This window comes from Myotis daubentonii, chromosome 3, assembly GCF_963259705.1.
Source record: "Myotis daubentonii chromosome 3, mMyoDau2.1, whole genome shotgun sequence".
NCBI lineage: Eukaryota > Metazoa > Chordata > Mammalia > Chiroptera > Vespertilionidae > Myotis > Myotis daubentonii.
The window spans coordinates 177,565,403-177,583,752 of record NC_081842.1 but is presented as its reverse complement, the minus strand read 5'-3'; the positions used below and the strand labels follow the sequence as shown (position 1 = coordinate 177,583,752).

The 18,350-nt window shown below is 42.8% G+C and overlaps 1 protein-coding gene across 1 annotated transcript in view; it reads right to left on the bottom strand.

The window, feature by feature from the left end:
* C3H1orf87 (chromosome 3 C1orf87 homolog) overlaps positions 1–18,350 on the bottom strand; it is a 77,162-nt gene that overhangs the window by 33,273 nt on the left and 25,539 nt on the right. The window contains exons 3-6 of the mRNA XM_059686089.1: positions 17,383–17,521; positions 15,685–15,948; positions 12,661–12,782; positions 9,048–9,213 (exon numbers count right to left, since the gene is read on the bottom strand). Of these exons, the coding sequence (XP_059542072.1) occupies positions 9,048–9,213; positions 12,661–12,782; positions 15,685–15,948; positions 17,383–17,521 (691 nt within the window). The remainder of the gene's footprint in view (positions 1–9,047; positions 9,214–12,660; positions 12,783–15,684; positions 15,949–17,382; positions 17,522–18,350) is intronic.

Sequence of the window (18,350 nt, the reverse complement as noted above, 5' to 3'; positions counted from 1 at the left end):
CATATGTTGTATGGTAGGCATAATGTTTAAGCATATAGACTTTGGAATAAAACAGGACTTATTCTGAACACCCAATCTGCTGCCTGTTATCTGTGTGACCTTAGGAAGTTACTTAACCTTGCTATGCTCAGTTACTGCATCCACTAAATAAGACTGTATATAGTGTTTTCTGCTTCCCAGGATTCTGTGAATATTACATGAGAAAATAAGAAGTTAGAATGGTGTTGGGCTTTTGGTAGACATTGAATTAATATCTGTTGAATAAAGAAAAGAAGGAAGGGAGGGAAGAAGAAGAAAAAGGGAAAGAGAGAAGAGGAAAGGAAAGAAGTAGCAAGAAAAAGAACAAGAAAGAGGGATAGGGGAAGGGAAAGAGAATGGAAAGAAGGAAGGAAGGGACAAAATAAAGAAAAGAAATGTCTAGTTTAGTGTTAAATAGTAGCTACTATTATTATTTTGAGAGCAATTTCAGTATAATAAGTGCATCAAGCATATCTTTTTATTCTGATCTGGCTTTTTAACATCATGGGGCTTTGCTGACTCTGGAGAGATTGCTCCTCCCAGGGCTAGCCAATTCCTAGATAAAGTAATGGACTGGCAGGAAAGTTTGCCCTTTATATGCAAACCAACCACCTCCTTCATTGGGCTCTCAGGCTTGAGCCACTTTTTCCCTGTGCTTGTCACCCAAGGGCCAAGTATTGAATAAATCAGAACATAATCTATGCCTCAGGGTCCAAATTATTCAATCTAGTCAACCCTAAACCTGGTTACCCTGCCTTGCTCATTCCACAATGAAGGCCTTGCCCACATGTCCCCTGATAGCCTCTGGTGCTCCCCCATGTGACCTGGGGGGTTCCATACCCTTTCCTCTTGGGAACTATGAGTACCACACTATTTTTTCAATGGCAAGCATCTCCTGCTCTGTCGGTCTGACCATACCTGAATGATAATAAAACCTAGACTTAAACAGAAACAAGAAGATAATTTTCATTTGTCTATATGGAAGGAAACTAACAAGAAATTTAGATTTGAAACTTGCAAGCATTACTTACTAAGTGTAGAGAGAGGAGTTGTGTTAGGGAAGCTTAACAGCAAAACAAAACAAACAACACACACAAACACACACATGATCTATTTGAAATGTGAAAAAACAGCTAAGAGTTGGCTAGGAGAATAAGGGGTTTGGGAGAATCCAGGCAGAGAAAAAGCATTGTAAATAATGGGTGAGAAAGAGCATGGTGCTTTTTTGAGACTGACTGTATTTTGACATTATTCACTATAGTTTTATACTCCTTTCCATGCTGAGCAGTAATTATCTGTTCATTAGAGCTTCTCTACAAGACAGTGGTTTACTGAGGGGTGGAATTGTGTTTCATTCATTTTCTTACCACCACTGCCTAGCACACTGTTATAAAATAAAAGAGCAATAATTATTGAGTAAATGAATACATGGATGAATGAGAAAATGAATGAATGAGTTAAAGACACTGAAGAGTGGAGTGTGTATGGACAGAAGTTAGTAAAGAATAAATTTTGAGAGATAGAAATTAGTTCCATTATTCCATTTTACTCCATAAATAAGAATTGATTCATAGTTATGATTACAGCATATTTAATGTATTTTTATTTTATTTTTGGACAGAAGAAGAAAGGGAGGGAAGCATTGGTGTGAGAGAGAAACATCAATTCGTTGCCTCCCACACCCCAGCCTCCAACTGGGATTGGAATCTATAACCTGGCGTGTGTCCTGACCAGGAATCAAACTCACCACCTTCTGGTATTTGGGATGATGCTCCAACCAACAGAGCTACACTGGCCAGGACATATTTTGAAACATTAAAAGGTTGAAACATTGAAATATTAAAAGGTTATTCTAAAAACAGTTTATTTACTGCTGGCAATATTGAATTATGCTCCAGGCTAAAATGAGCAGCAGATTGGAAATAGTACATCAGAGTTCCTAGAAGCAGGTTGATTGATAGCTGCTAAGAACTGACTGCTGACAGTAGAGGAGTAATAGAAATATCTACTAGAAAATCCTGGCAGTTTAGTGTTATTCAGGATTATTATTAAAATCCTTTAAAGCATAGATATTAAAAGGATGACTCTTGTTCAATGAGAAAGTGATTATGTGAAGTTTCTTCTGTTTAATCAGGGATTTTTTAAAATCAAATGTAAATAAAGTATCTCTTATTTAGAAACTGACATGTGAAATAAATATTCATTTCCCCAAAATCCTCATTGAAAGAGTGGTGCACAGATGCCCTCTACTTCCTCTCTTCCCATTTATGGCTTTATTTGCCTTTTATCCCATCACGATGGTTGCTTAAAGTGTGTTTACCAAGTCACTAGTAACCTCCATAGTTTCAAATTTAATGAATACTTCTCATTCCTAATTATTGATGACAGCATGCGATATGGCTTATCTCTTGGCTTCCTGACCACTCCCATTTGTTCCTCTTTCCCCCCCCCCCATAACTCCCCTCCACCCAGTTCCCAACCCACCCTCCGCCCTCACTCCCCACCCACTGTCCTCATCCATAGGTGCACTATTTTTGTTCAGTCTCTTCCCGCATCCCCCACACCCCTTTCCCCCCCAAGAATAGTCAGTCCATTCCCTTTCTATGTCCCTGATTCTATTATAATCACCAGTTCATTCTGTTCATCAGATTATTTATTCACTTGATTTTTAGATTCACTTGTTGATAGATGTGTATTTGTTGTTCATAATTTGTATCTTTACCTTTTTCTTCTTCTTCCTCTTCTTAAAGGATACCTTTGAGCATTTCATATAATACTGGTTTGGTGGTGATGGACTCCTTTAGCTTTTTCTTATCTGTGAAGCTCTTTATCTGGCCTTCACTTCTGAATGATAGCTTTGCTGGATAAAGTAGTCTTGGTTGTAGGTTCTTGGTATTCATCACTTTGAATATTTCTTGCCACTCCCTTCTGGCCTGCAAAGTTTCTGTTGAGATATCAGCTGACAGTCATATGGGTACTCCCTTGTAGGTAACTGAGTTTCTTTCTCTTGCTGCTTTTAGGATTCTCTCTTTGTCTTTTGCTCTTGGTATTTTAATTATGATGTGTCTTGGTGTGGTCCTCTTTGGATTCCTTTTGTTTGGGGTTCTCTGCACTTCCTGGACTTGTAAGTCTATTTCTTTCACCAGGTAGGGGAAGTTTTCTGTCATTATTTCTTCAAAGAGGTTTTCAATATCTTGCTCTCTCTCTTCTTCTGGCACCCCTATAATTCAGATGTTGGTACGCTTGAAGCTGTCCCAGAGGCTCCTTACACTATCTTAGTATTTTTGGATTCTTCTTTCATTTTGCTTTTCCGGTTGGGTGTTTTTTGCTTCTTCGTATTTCAAATCATTGACTTGATTCTTGCGATCCTCTAGTCTGCTGTTGGGAGTCTGTATAATATTCTTTATTTCAGTCATTGTATGCTTAATTTCTAGTTGGTCCTTTATCATAACATCGAGGGTCTGACTAGATTTCTTGAGGATCTCACTACATTTATCAGCAGTTTCACCAGTCTTTTCAAGGGTCTTACTAAATTTATCAGTGGCTTCTAGAAAGTTCTTGAAAAACCTTAAAAGTGTGGTTTTGAACTCTATATCCAGTAGTTTGCTTTCCTCCATTTCTGTCATTTGTGTCCTGTTTCTTTGTCTCCACATTTTTTATGCTTCTCTGTGTTGATAAAGTGGTTTTCTGTGCTAAGTGTCCTCTATGGCCCAGTGGTTCAGCCTCCCCAATTACCTGAGGAGGACACTCTTGGTGCACCCCCTTGTGGTCTTTGTGCACAGTCTTGTTGTAGTTAAGCCTTGATAGTTGTAGTTAACACTGGGAGGGAATGACCTCCAGGCCAATTGGCTGTGAGAATCAGTTGTGTCTGCAGTGGGAGATCTTCTGTGCTGGAGACACCCCTCCGGGGCAATACTTGCTTCAATGGGACTTTGGTGCTCACTGGGTCTGCCCCCTGAATGTGTCCTTTAAAGGTCCGAGGAGCTGCAAACTGGATGGTCCCACTCTGACCACTGGGGATACTCGCTCCTGGATCTCTAAGGAGGTGCTAATCTAGCCTTTGCCTGAGGCTACCCAGCAAAAGCCTCCCTGCAGGGCTTGGGCGGGGCAGGGCAGGTCCCACGAGATCCACAGGGTGGAGTGAGCAGTTATGGCTGCTCTCAGTCCTGCCCTCAGAGGCTCTGCTTCTCAGTGTCCTGGTAATCACTGCAAGCACCTCCGAGAGAAAGCTGCCCTCGAGTTCTGACCGATGCCAGACAGTCCTGCTTCTCCCATATGAGTCTGGGTCCCCAAAGTCTCGCCCAGAACTTGAGCTCAGAGCCTGAGACTCCCTCCCGATTGAAAAAGACAACTGCGCCCTCAGCCACCAGCCTGCTCCGCATGCACCTCCGCACCTTAGTATTTTACTTCCGCACTGCTCCTCCTCTGGGTCTCCTTCTATTTGTAGAATTTCCACTCAGCCAGCCTTCCTGTGGTTCTGGATGATGTCCGTTCCATCTTTTAGTTGTATTTTTAAAGTGGGTGTTCGAGGCAGCAAACTCCGGTGTTTACCTATGCCACCATCTTGGTTTCCTCCCCACGTGTCTTTTGATTATTTTCATCTCCTCTGTTGGCTTCTTTTTGTCTACCTATTCCTCAACAATAAGTGCCGTCCTCACCCGTCCCATCTCAAATTTCGTTGTTTCCCTAGTAACCCTAACTCAGGGGTCCTCAAACTTTTTAAACAGGGGGCCAGTTCACTGTCCCTCAGACCATTGGAGGGCTGGACTATAGTTAAAAAAAAACACAAAAAAAACTATGAACAAATTCCTATGCACACTGCACATATCTTATTCTGAAGTAAAAAAACAAAACAAAATGGGAACAAATACAGTATTTGTATTTGCATGTGGCCCACGGGCTGTAGTTTGAGGACCCCTGCCCTAACTGCTCACATGGCTTCAGCTCCATATTGAAGAGTCTTAAATCATTTATTCGTTTTAATCTCTAAACCTAGGTCACCATGTTCAAAATTGAACCCTTTATCCCTTCCTATACCCCTTCAACATTTCTGTTTCCTGTCTCAGAGAATGGTACCACCAGCCATCAAGTTACCAAAGCCAGAACCTCAGGAGTCATTTTTGATTCTTCCTCATGCAGGGCCCCATTCAATTAGTCACCAAGAACTACTTTGTATGTCCTTAATAGCTCCATCCCTCCTGTTACTTCCTTGGTTTAAACCCTCATAATTTCTTGCTTGAATTACTGGATCAGCCTTTTAGAGATCTATCTGCCTCTAATTCTCCATATTCTATTAGAGTGCTCTTTTCAAATTCCAAATTTGAACATATCATTCACTTGTTTAATATCCTTTGATGATTCCTCTGTGCCTTCAGGATAAAATTTACACTCCTTAGGAACTTCATAAATTAGCTCCTACTTCCCATCCTGGCATCATTTGAGCAGCATCTCCCACCATCCCCAGCTGCGATACATTCACTATGTTCTGCCACTACAGATGACTTCCAGCTCCCTGAATTAACCATGCCCTCTCTCATTTCAGGGCCATTTCTCATTTCTCCTTTTACCTAGAACACCTTTCGGAGTCCTTCTTCTGTTCCTTCCCCCAATTCTTTGCCAAATTAACATATCCTCTAAGATTTAGTATTTGCATCTTCTCTATGGAGAGTTTCTGGAGTAGGCTAGGTTGGAGTTTCTTCTCTGTGCTCAGTGTTATGGCCATCACTGAATTTGTTATACAGGACTGTGACATGTCTAAAAATGTCACCTTTTCCTGAGCTCCTGAAATTGTAATAGTCTGTTGCCCTCAGCCTTATCAAAGTTCCCAGAACACATTGAGTGAATAACATGTTGAATACAAGTATAGAATAAACATGCAATATTGATCAGAAAGATGGCTGTTGAACTGGAATAAGGAAGGATTTGAAGTTAGTAGAAATAATTTTATAATTTTAGGGCAAAGTGTACTGATACAGAAACAACAAACTACCAAAGAGGAGCTGACAAACTGCAGAAGACTGTCACTAGGTAAACTAGTGTCTTGCCACCAGAACAAACTTCATATTCACAAAGCCAGGATTCCCTCAGGAATGGACTCCCTGTTGATGGTAATGAGGAAGTTGCATGAAAATGAAGCAGAGTAATTAGAAGGCCAGCCACCTGTGTTCTAGCTAACTCCTCCTAGGAGGGAGGTCTGGGAGTAGTTTGGGATGTAGAGTGGAAAGAGAATGAGTTCATGAAACAAAGAATGAATATAAGTTATGTATAAAAGGAGTTAATCTGAGCCTATGTGCTTGGGAGAGTCTTAGTTTCTAAAGGCCCATTGAACCTACTTGGGTAATGATCAGGGTGGTTAATAAATGTACATGGATACATGATGCCTCAGCAGTCCTTCCAGAAACCATAATTGTATTAAAGACATGCTAGAGGAACAGGATGTGTGAGTCTGTAGGATGAAGATGATAGGTAGTTGATGTTTTCATATTGTTCTCTGACAGTGATCAAAATTCCATTGATTTGAGTGACAAGACTCATATTATCCTTTAAGACTGCATTTATTTATTGGAGAGGCTATTGATCATTTGTGACCCCTCTGAAATGTTGGCTGTGAGGAGGTTCCTCAGCATCTCACCCCTGTCTAGCCCAGGGTGCAGAGTTTTATGAGAAACTTAAGGAGGTCTGTGACTCTCTGCACTGTGACTCTGACATCAAGGAGATTTAGTACTGGTCAAAAAGAAAACCCCTTCTAATTCAGATAGCTCTTCCTAGGCCACTCTGAAGTCCTGTGTCCAGGAATAAAGATGCTGGACTGGGACTGCTGCCTTCTGTATTCAGTGTCCCTTGGGCTTCAATTTGTCTCATGTCCTGGGGAAACAGAATTGTATCTCACATGCCTCCTGGAACTGTACTATACTTTGAGTGAGTTCCAGATGTCTTAAGAGATGCCAGATGGCTCACGAGAGGCAGACCAGCTTTCAGGAAACTGTGTCCCATTTCCTTATATATGAACCATGAATTTAAGTTTGCAGGGCCAGCTGTGGGGGGAGAAGTTCAAGGCTGGCTCTGCCTGCCGGTGTTCAGGTATCACGCAGTGTGCTAAATGCCTTTGCATACTTATCTTGTTTAACAACAGACAGGAGGCAGACATCTGGAACCCAGTGTTTCCAGATGAAAAACCTGAGACTCAAAGAGGTTAAGCAAATTTACTTTGATTTTCAAGTCATTTATATTCCACTCTAAGAGTATTGTCTGAGAACATTTGAGCATCACTGATGCTGTTATGTAGTTTCTAATAACAAAGAATTGGTGCTTCTTAATCTATTCCTACTGATCTACTCCTGAGCATAAAAAAATGTGTGTAGGATGTGTGGAATCTCCTGTAGTATCCTCTCTCTCTTTCTAGTAAAACATGCATTTAAGTGTAACACATACACACACACACACGCACGCACACACACGAGCTTTACCTTTGCATGCTTCGTTGACTGTATAAATGAAAGCACAGAGCAAGCTACTTCTGTGCCAGAATAAGATCCCACTTTCAGCATGTTGTTTCCTTGCTTCCTTAGTAAACATCACTTGTTCTTTTAAATTCTCTGCTCTCAATTCTAACCCCTATTTACCTAGATGAAAGGTATTTTTAAATCTTTCCAATGGGACTCACACCCCACCCCCTGCTATAATTTTCAATTCCTTCTATTTCTCTACTCCTCTGGAATTCTAACTTTTGTGTCCTGAGCTCAATGGAACCTTCCAGATAGCTTCTGCCTAATGGTGTGCCAATTATAGCTCTTAATTTTCAGTTTGTCTCTATACTTTGAATCCTGCCTCTGCCACTTGCTAACTGGGGGCCTTGGGTGACTCCTGAGGCTCATTTTTTAAAATTTATTAAACGGGTTCTAATGACTACTTAGATTTTGTATTTTCAGTGTTAAGTGAGATGATGTAAGTAAAGCATTTAGCGCAGGACTTGGCACTTAGTGAGAACACCGGCAAGCTTGGTGATGACGAGTTGGTGTTAAAGGAGTTGTAGCATTCGTGGTAATTATTATTGTGCCTGTATCCTAGGTAGCCTCATGACTGGGGTTTATGGTTCTGGATCTTCTTCCATGAAACACATCTGCACTTTTAATTAATGCTCCCAAAGCAGCATACTCAGCTCTATCAGCAATAAGTCACACCAGTCCATACAATGTGCTGTTCCAAAGGAATGGATACCACATGCTGACCTCCTGGAAGCTGGTGAGGTTATAAGGAATGGACATTTGGCCTTGGCAAACACTTGTTTTCCACTGTGAAATATTATTTGGGTATTGCTATATTATTCCATATTGTTGACACAAAATATAGCTTAATATAACTAACTAGAGGCCTGGCATGTGAAATTCATGCATGGGTAGGGCCCCTAGGCCTGGCCTGCAATCAGGGCTAATCTTGCCTGGCTGCTGGCAGCTGGCCCCTGACCCTGCTACTGCCACCGCCCTCTGTGTGTGGGGTGACCAGCACACCCCGTGTTCACCACCACCCACCCCCGGTTCCCTGTTCCCCATTTGGCAATTGGAGCCTGCTGGCCAGGGGGAGGGGCCAAGAGGTTGGCCAGCATGCCCTGATTGGGTGATCAGTGCCTGTGGACTGGGGGTAGCTCTTTCATTGAACATCTGCCCCGTGGTGATCAGTGTGTGTCATAGCCAACCAGTTGTTCTGCTGTCCAGTTGATTTGCATATTACATATATATATATATATATATATATATATATATATATATATATATATATATATATATATATATATATATATAGAGAGAGAGAGAGAGAGAGAGAGAGAGAGAGAGAGATATTCCTGGATCAATGCTGCACATTTCACAATTCCTTTTCTGTTTTGTTTCTCTCTGCTCTGGCACAGAAAACAAAACACTGTGCGATATAATCCACGGGCAGAATACAGATCATAACGGGCCTTCTTACTATAGACCCAAAGCCTCTGGGGTAGACTTTTAGGGTTGAACAGATCTGAAATCTAATTTTGTTACCTTGGGTAGGGACAAGAAGCCAGACAATGCATGGTCTTCTTTTTGAAAACTCCGACTGAGGCTCTCTAGGTTGAGCTTGCTGTTGGCTGTGCTGAGTGCCAGCTTTAGGATCTCCAGCAGACTCCTGGTCACTTCTGATGGCAAGTCGGCATGTTGAGGGGCAGCACTGCTTGGAGGGGCAGGGGAAAGTCTGTGAAAAGGTGAACCCCTCAAGGAAACCGCTGTGTATTTCATACTATGTCTCTCACCTGCGTTATACACCTTCTAAATCCTGGGAATCTGGTCATGGGACTGCATGTGGTGACCTCACAGATTACCTCAACTCTGTTCCATTCTAGGGAGTTTACAGTCTCTTCTCCAGGAGGAACCCACCCATTTGACTAGAATATAGACCAAATTTGTAATCTAACCTCTCTTTTTGCCAGGTTGAGAGAAAAAAAAAATTAGAGGTGTCCATGGTAGTTTACTTTACCCATGTCTTTTTTTTGAGCCCAGATAATCAAATTTCCAAACGGTACATGTCACAAGCAAAGCAAGGCAGATCTTCGCAGATCCCTGTGACCAGGGAACCTGTAGAGGAGGCAATCTTGACCCAGGCGAACTTCCTGCATTATCCTTGACTCTGCTATTTGTAGCTGGAAAACCCAGAAAAGTTTGGGAGTAATTATGTATTTACCAGATGGCATGCAAATGTATGTAATTATTCAGGTGGTTTAGCAAACTGGCTTTTGTTACTTCCCATAACAGGTGAAAATGACCAGAGTGATAAAGCGTCAGAGTCATTTATTTTATGAAACTAGTTTGAGGTATTTACACATTTCACTTTCAAAAGTATGTGTCCTTCCAGATCTGGCCAAACTATTTTCTCAGCAATGGATTATTTTTAGATGCATTTAACTTTCCGAAAGGTCATATGCTATCTTCCTTTTGCTCTGTAACTCTTACTTGAGCTTTGACACCAAACTATGCCTTTCTTAATTACTTAACAATAGCTAATATTTTCCAAAAGTTTGGTACAGAAAAGGAGGAAAAGGGGCTATTTGTCTTTGCATTGGTCACCTAGCTCTGCACCCACTTTCCTTGTTCAGGGAGTTCCCAGCCCGGAGCCTGCCTCTCAGTCCAGCTGAGGAGCATGCCAGCTATTTGCATTCCCAGCCTCTCTTTGCTGCTCAGGGCACATGACTCGGGCCTTGTCAACCAGAAGTATCTCCCAGATTTGAATCAGAAGTTTTTCTTTCTTCCTTCTTTTCTTTCAATGCCAGTTTCTGGGGGTGGGAATTCATGGGGCTCTGGCCCCCATCTCCGTACACCGGGTCCTGAACTGGCAGGTGTTGTATGGAACCCATTTACTGCAGCCCGTGGGGTTTCTTAGGAAACCCGCGGCAGGAGTGGATTTCATCTGGTCCCATTAGTGATGCTGGCAGCTTTTAAAACATCACAGAGCTGCCTCATTTAAAGCTCTACCTGAAGAACACGAGAGGGTATTTTCCTGAGCAGCACATTAATGAACAAGGAGCCTGGGTTCATTACAGGCCACTCGTCCTGCGCTTCTACACACACACACACACACACACACACTATCTGGTCCATGTAAACAGCGCCTTCTGTGATGAGTTCCAAATGATCTCTTCAGACACCTTTTTTATAGAGTAGAAATCCAGATGTCCCTGCACATGAAGTGATGCAAGCTCTTTGGATAACGGGAGGTGCCAATTACACTCAACAAATATTTATTGAGCATCTCCTATGTGCCAGGAACTATGCTAGACCTGTGCTAGACACTGAGTGGGCCAGGACAGATGCTATTCCTAACCTCAAATGTCAGATAAGTAATTACCAGGGCAATGTCTGTTATGAAGGGAAACCTCTATGCGACCGCGCAGCAAAGAGACATAACCCAGTCTAGAACTCAGGAGAGGCTTCCTGTCTAGAACTCATAGACCCACCATATCTGTCAATGTGTGGCCACGTTCTCCTGGGCACAGTCTGTTACCTCTCACAATCTGTACTGTATGAAGCGTGGTTGCTGACTATTAAAAATGTATAGGGCTTTATGGGTAGGACCGTCCCTCCCAGAGGGATATTTGTTTGGACTATGAGCTCTTGAAGGAGTGACTGGGCCCTGCCCAGCTCTGAATTCATTGTGCCCAGCAAAGTGTGCCTGGCATGCAGCTGGTATTCAGTGAATGTTTGATGAAGTATCAGAGACAACAGAACACATGTAAAGGGAATTAAATCTAACACTTGGCCCAGGGACATTTGTACAGAAAACCATACCGTTTTCTTCTTTTTTTCCTTTTTTTAAAATATATATATTTTTTATTGATTTTTTACAGAGAGGAAGGGAGGGGGATAGAGAGTCAGAAACATCGATGAGAGAGAAACATTGATCAGCCACCTCCTGCACACCCTCCACTGGGGATGTGCCCGCAACCAAGGTACATGCCCTTGACCGGAATCGAACCTGGGACCCCTCAGTCCGCAGGCCTACGCTCTATCCACTGACCCAAACCAGCTACAGCAATACCGTTTTCTTACAGAGGTAAATTCCTATCCCATGGCTCTTAATCACTATGTCACATGATTTGTAACTGAAAAGGGTATCTTCTGACAGGATAGTTAAAAAATAGTAACAAACACTTCTATAGCAATTTCCGTGTACCAAAGACTTTAAGAACTTTGCAAGAATTAACTCAGTCACTGTTACACATTATTCCCATTTTACAGTTGGAGAGTGGGGGCACAGAGAGGGTAAGTGACTAGCCCAAGGCTCCACCTAGTGGCAGAGACAGGGATTGAGCCCAGGCTTCTGGCCATGGGGCTATGCTCCTAACCACCGCCCTTTGCCAGTTTTCTTGGAGAACACAGAGACTGTCATGCCTTACTGGGTCTCATCTCTAATGATATTCCTCATTCCCTATGTTTACCTTTAATCACTTCTTTCCCTTGAGATTATGGGAAGGGATTATTGATTCTGCACCTTAAACTTCTCTGTGCTGGGACCTGCAGCGCAGGAGTTCACTGACTGAACATATTTCCAGAACACATTCTAGATGAGTACTGCACCAGGGCGCTATCATTTCTTTCATTTTATTTAGGTATTTACTTATTCATTTTAAGCCTCACCCAAGGATATGTTTTATTAATTTTTAGAGAGAAAAGAAGAGTGGAGCGGGGGAGGAGAGAGAAACATCGATCATTTGCCTCTGGTACCTGTCTTGACCAGGAATCGATCCGATCCTGCAACCTAGGTATGTGCTCTGACTGGGAATCGAATCCGCAACCTTTTGGTGTACGGGACGATGCACCAACCAATTAAAATTAAGCCACCCGGCCAGAGCCACAATCGTTTTTTATTTCAGAATGGATTTTTTCATCTTTACACCGAAACCTCATATAAAAACAAACACTGCTGTTAAGAAACATATACAATTGCTGCAAATAATTTCCTATGCCCACCTGTTTACAGCACAGCGAGAGAAAACTAAGTGTAAAGTGGGTGTTGGTGAACAGCTATGTTTCTGCACTGCTCACCTAATAGGGAATTGCCTCCAAGAGCCCAGCCAGCTCTGAAAGTCTGGGAGTAACATGCCCACAGAAAGGGAGGAAGTACCTTTCGCTGTGATGGGTACCACCCTGAGCTTCCCTCAGGCTGCTGTCCACGGCTCTTCTGCTTTGCTGTGGATCATCTGAGGCTGCCACTTTCAGAAAACAAAGTAGCTTCTCATAGTTCACCTGAAAATTAAATATGAAACAGAACATCCTCATTTAATTTACATGTAGGGAAAAGAGGCCTGCTGAAATGAAATGTGTTTGAAATATTAAACAATGAAGAATTTTTAAAGCAGCTTTAAAAATATAATAATTATTAGTGGTTTTTTTTAACCAACTATTACTATTATTCTCCCTCCTGGACAAATGGTAAAATTTCACTTCCTGGGTAGGACCATGTGACTAGTTCTGGCCAATGAGTTATAAGCAGAAGGGACATGTGCTACTTCTGGGTTGAGGATTAAACTGTTGACATGAGGCCTTCAGAGCTCTTTTTCCTGCTGCCATATGTCCCAAACATTCCAGAGTGTCTGCTTCATCAGCCTGGGTTTTGGAGCTAAGATAATGACAGTGCCAAGAAGAGCCTGTGGCAAACTCATTACAAAAATGTAATGTAAATGAAAAATAAGCTTTTGCTGTTTTAAGCAACTGAGATTTGGGACTATTTGTTAGTACACTATAACCTAGCCTTTAGCTTCTCTCTCTTTTATATATGTATTATATATAATATGTGCTTATATTTAGATATATTCAGATTATTTGAGAATAAGGTCTTAGTTACTAAGGTAAATAAAATATTTTAAAGTTTTATTTTTTATTACTATAGGCCCGGTGCAAGATTTATGCACTGGTGGGGTCCCTTGGCCTGGCCTGTGGGGATTGGGCCGAAACCGGCTCTTCAACATCCCCCGAGGGGTCCCAGATTGTGAGACCCCCTCCTGCAGGCCCACCCCCCAGGACCTGTATGCCCACTGGCTCCCTCCTCCCTCCTCCCTCCTCTCTGGGTCCAGGGTGCAGGTGACCAGATTCGGGGCTGACAGTGCCCCAGCAGCAGCCTAACCCATGGCCAGTTCCGCAATGAATCGGGCTCCCTCCTCTACTGGTTGGATCATCTGCCCCCTGGTGGTCATTGCCCATCATAGCTACTGGGTGAATGGTCAGACGGTCGGACGGTCGCTTAGGCTTGTATATATACATACAAATATATATATATACATACATATTTATTTATTTATTTATTTATTTTAATTATTATTATTTTTTTACATAGAAAAGGACTGAAGGAATGTTGTCCATTTTCATTGCTGGGCTGGATGGAATCCTAGGGATTATGGTGGACAGACAACTCCGGAGCAGTGGAGGGGGTAGCATGGGAAAAGGAAACTAGACAGGGTCCCAGATATAAATTAGATTTCAGACCATAAAATTTGATTGAATTAAAGATTCAAGGAGGTTATACTAATAAGTTGCCATTTTACTGCTAAATATTTCTCATACATATACAACTAATTTTATTTTTTCAGTTTAAAGATGGGCAAGAGAGAGAACTTACATTCATTTGTATACCTATTAACTGCTAAACATGAAACCAGGTTGATTTTGGCCTTGTTTTCTATCATCACATGCTCACTAATGATTTTCCCATTGCTATTACTTCTTCCTCTTTTAGGGCACTTTTCTCTAGCTCCCTGAATTTGGTTACACTTGGACCTTGTTTTGTATTCACTTTCAAGTGCGAGCTTGGAAAGTACAAGCAGAGAAAGAACCCTGCCCTTGTATTGGGAAACATTTATCTCAGCCCTGGGTCTGCCATTAATTCTCCAGGTGCCCTGTGCAAGTTCCTTAACCCCTCTGGAGCTCAGTTTCCTAATCAGTAAATTGATGGTGGAGAGTTATATTTCAAAAATTACTACCCCACCCCCCAAACTCTAATGCTCTAGGAACTGTCATACTTCTTAGTCAAGTTCTCCATTTTTACCAACTGCTCAGCTTGTAAATGGATTTAAATGCACTCATTATCTTGAATCTCTAACTATCACACTAGTGTTAGGAGTAGACAATGAAAGTTGAGAAGGGAAAGCTCATTAAAGAGAAATTAAGCAGGACTAAGAGACCTAACTTGCCTGGTTCGTGAGGCTCAGTGGTTGAGTGTTGACCTATGAACCAGGAGGTCACGGTTCAATTCCTGGTCAGAGCATGTGCCCAGGTTGTGGGCTCTGTCCCCAGTGTGAGGTATGCTGGAGGTAGCCAATCAATGATTCTTTCTCATCATTGATGTTTCTTTCTCTCCCTCTCCCTTCCTCTTTGAAGTCAATAAAAATATATTAAAAAAAAAGAGAGGGACTTAAATCTATTTTCTATTCTGGTCACTATGCCCTCATGCCATCATGCCTTAACGGCTTAGATGCTCAACACTGGGGAGAGAGGTATGGGGACCAGCCAGGCTGCGGCCCGGGAGAGGGACAAGCTGCCTGCCCCATGGTCCAGGGTACCTGCGGCTGCAGCTGGCCCAGGCGAAGTTGGCCGGGGTCCTGGGTGCCTGTGACTGGCCAGAGGGAAGGAAGTCCAGGTCCCAGGTGCCTGCAACCAGCTGGAGGAGGGAATCCTGGGTCCCAGGTGTGAGGTGAGGCAGAGGCAGGGGTGAGGCAGAGGCAGTTAGGAGAAATCAGGCCAGCAGGGGAGCAGTTAGGGGTGATCAGGCTGGTAGGGGAGCAGTTAGTGGCAATCAGGCAGGCAGGGTGGTTAGGTGCGATCAGGCTGGCAGGCAGAGGGTTTAGGGGCAATCAGGCAGGAAGGCAGGTGAGCGATTAGGAGCCAGTGGTCCCAGATTACGAGAGGCAGTAGGACATCCCCTGAGGGGTCCCAGATTGGAGAGGGTGCAGGCCAGGCTGAGGCCCCCCAACCCCATGTACAAATTTTGTGCATCGGGCCTCTAGTATGAATATAAATAAGCTTTGTATCTTAGGGGTCAATAGTAAAGGTTATTTTTTTAAGAAAGAAACTAAGCTTTTAATTCTATTACTCTGGTGGGTTCAAGTAAAATAAAGGAAAGAAATGCAGACTGGAAATTTCAAGGTGGCCATACCATTTCAGGAGAGCCACTCCTGGCAAACCTCTGGCAGAGGATCTTGACTGTTGGTAACTGCAGAGGGACTTCATGCCTCAGGAAGAGGCGGCTCAGCTGAGACTGAAGAAGAAATCCGGAGGCGATGGGATCCAGGATTTTCAGCTCTTTTTGAAACTTGTCTAATAAGCCAGAACTCAAGGAGTGGGACTTGAGCTCTCTTCCGACCAGGGCGAGAAGAAAAGTGTCTTCTTTTGTCATTCCACTTAGCCTCTGGCCAATATCCTGATACAACAACAACTAAAAATTAACAGGGCTCTGAAATAAGATGGCTGAAGGCCCATGCAAGGAGGCAGAAGCTTCGTAGGGCTGGTATCAGAGCATCTACTTTCAGGCCTAGCCAAGTACAGGACAAGTTAGTAATACCTGAGGGTAAGTGTTTGACCTGGATGTATTTATTAGTTTACAATGCCTTAGGACCTTCTCCTTCAGAATAAAAGAAGCAAATAACTTCAGAGTACATACTACTTAAGGTATACCATCTTTGTTTTACAAAATAACCTTTTGATTATGTGAGAATTTAGAATGGCATATCTTAGAGACCCATTGGATTTGGGAGATGGAAGGTGGGCGGAAGGTGAGAAGTTCCGGGGAGCCGGTCCATCCTTGCTGTTTCAAGGGACCTGGCATATATGGCATACTGTTCTTAATATGTTTGCTCACCTTCTTGGCACTATGTGTTTTAACCAAGTTCACCTCTCTAAGAAAGGTTGTTTCCCCAGGTAGGGATTTTCTCCTGAAGTTAGGGAGGGAATAAAACCTCTTAACTAAGTGCCAGGCGGGTAATTAATCACTTTAACTACAAACAATCATGCTTAAGCTACATAATCTTTACTCCCTGGAATGGAGATAAGAAACACCCTAACCTTTGGAATAGAGGTTGATAGGATTGGAATCAACTGGTATAAATACAGATGTAACAAGACAACAGGGGACAGAACTTAGAAGACAGAACCTACACACAGAACCTAGAGACACAGAACTTAGAAGACAGAACCTAGACACAGAACCTACACAGAACCTAGAGACAGAAGAACTTCACTGGAGAGAACATGGCAAAAGATCTTGGACAGAAACTGGCCACATAACCTAGAGACAGAACCTAGCGAGAGAACCTGGCTGAAGAACCTAGAGACAGAACCTGGCTACAGAACCTGGATAGAACATGGCAAGAGAACCTGACTAGAACCTGGTGACTGAACCTGGCTTGAGAACCTAGTGAGGGAACATGGCTACAGAACCTGGCTGGAGAACCTGGAGAACCTGGCTGGAGAACATGGACACAGAATCTGGCTGGAGATTCTAACCAGAACTTCGCTGGAGATCCTGACCAGAACTTGGCTAGAGATCCTGGCTAGGCTGCTGATCAACTGAACGCTGTCTCCGTGTCATTCCTTCTTCGCCGACTCCATCCACACCTTTGGGGACCCCTGGACCTGCTGGGGTTGGACCCCAGCAAGAAGTTCAGTTGGGACATTTGAGGTCTTCCAGTGAACTCCCCAGGAAAGCTTCCTGAAAAGCCAGTTAGATATGTGGAGTTGGGTGTCCACCCATCCACCCTCAGATGGTCTTATTGTCTGTTCCACATCAAAGTATACAGTTAACAAGTAATACCCCTTCATCCACAATAGAAAACTCACTAACTTTCAGTATACACACCTCTGGCTGGTCAGAGCTTCCCCTTTCCATCTGCTCCAAGGACCAGTCTCTAAGTTTTCTCCTGGGGAGGCCATGGATATAGGACAGGGACTGGTCTCCAGTTGGTACAGAGCTGCAGTAAACATTTGCCTGTTTGGGAGTTTTAAAGAAACAAAGACAAATAAATGGTAGTAAGTCTCAGAAGAGGAGCAGGGAAGAGAAAGAGGAAAGAAGAGAGAATATGACTGAGCCAACCAATTCCTTCAAACATATTCCCAGTTCCAAATGACTTAGCCCATGGAGTCACTGGGTCATCGAGTCCCCAAAGAAGAAAGTTTGTCTCAACATCAATTTCAGCATTATGTAATTAACAAGTGTTTGACAAATATAGTAATAATTAGATACTATTTCATTTGTGTAAGAAAGAAGGCATCTGCACAAAGTAAAATTAGATGTAACATAAGGTATTTATAGGCAAATTAGGGTGCTTATTAGAGAAAGGGTATCCTTAGGCTCTTGTAATTAGCAGATTCAGGAAGGATTAGCAAAGGCAATTGAGAGTTTTGTCTAGAATGAACTAGAAGAGATGAAAAGCCCAGACTGTTACATCCCAAGAGTGATGTTATTAGAGATTACAATAGAATAAATGATGGAACAAGGGCTAATGAAAAAATCCCATTCCCTCTTGCCATGGAGTATGTGTATGAATCATGCATTTCCCCCCCTGTATATTATGATGGTTTGATATCTGAGAGGGCCTGGCTGGAAGAGACTGTTCCTCCCAGTCCTAACTAATTCCTAGAGATAGTGAACAGCTTTCTGCTACCACACTGTTCATATGAAAACCAACCAGGTCTTGGTTCATATCCCCATCCACCTCCTTTATCTAACCCTCACACACAGAGCCAGTATTTCCCCTGCCTGGAATCAACCGAGGTCTAGATACCAGAAAAATGGAGACCTATACCCAAAGTCCCCTGGGTTATTTA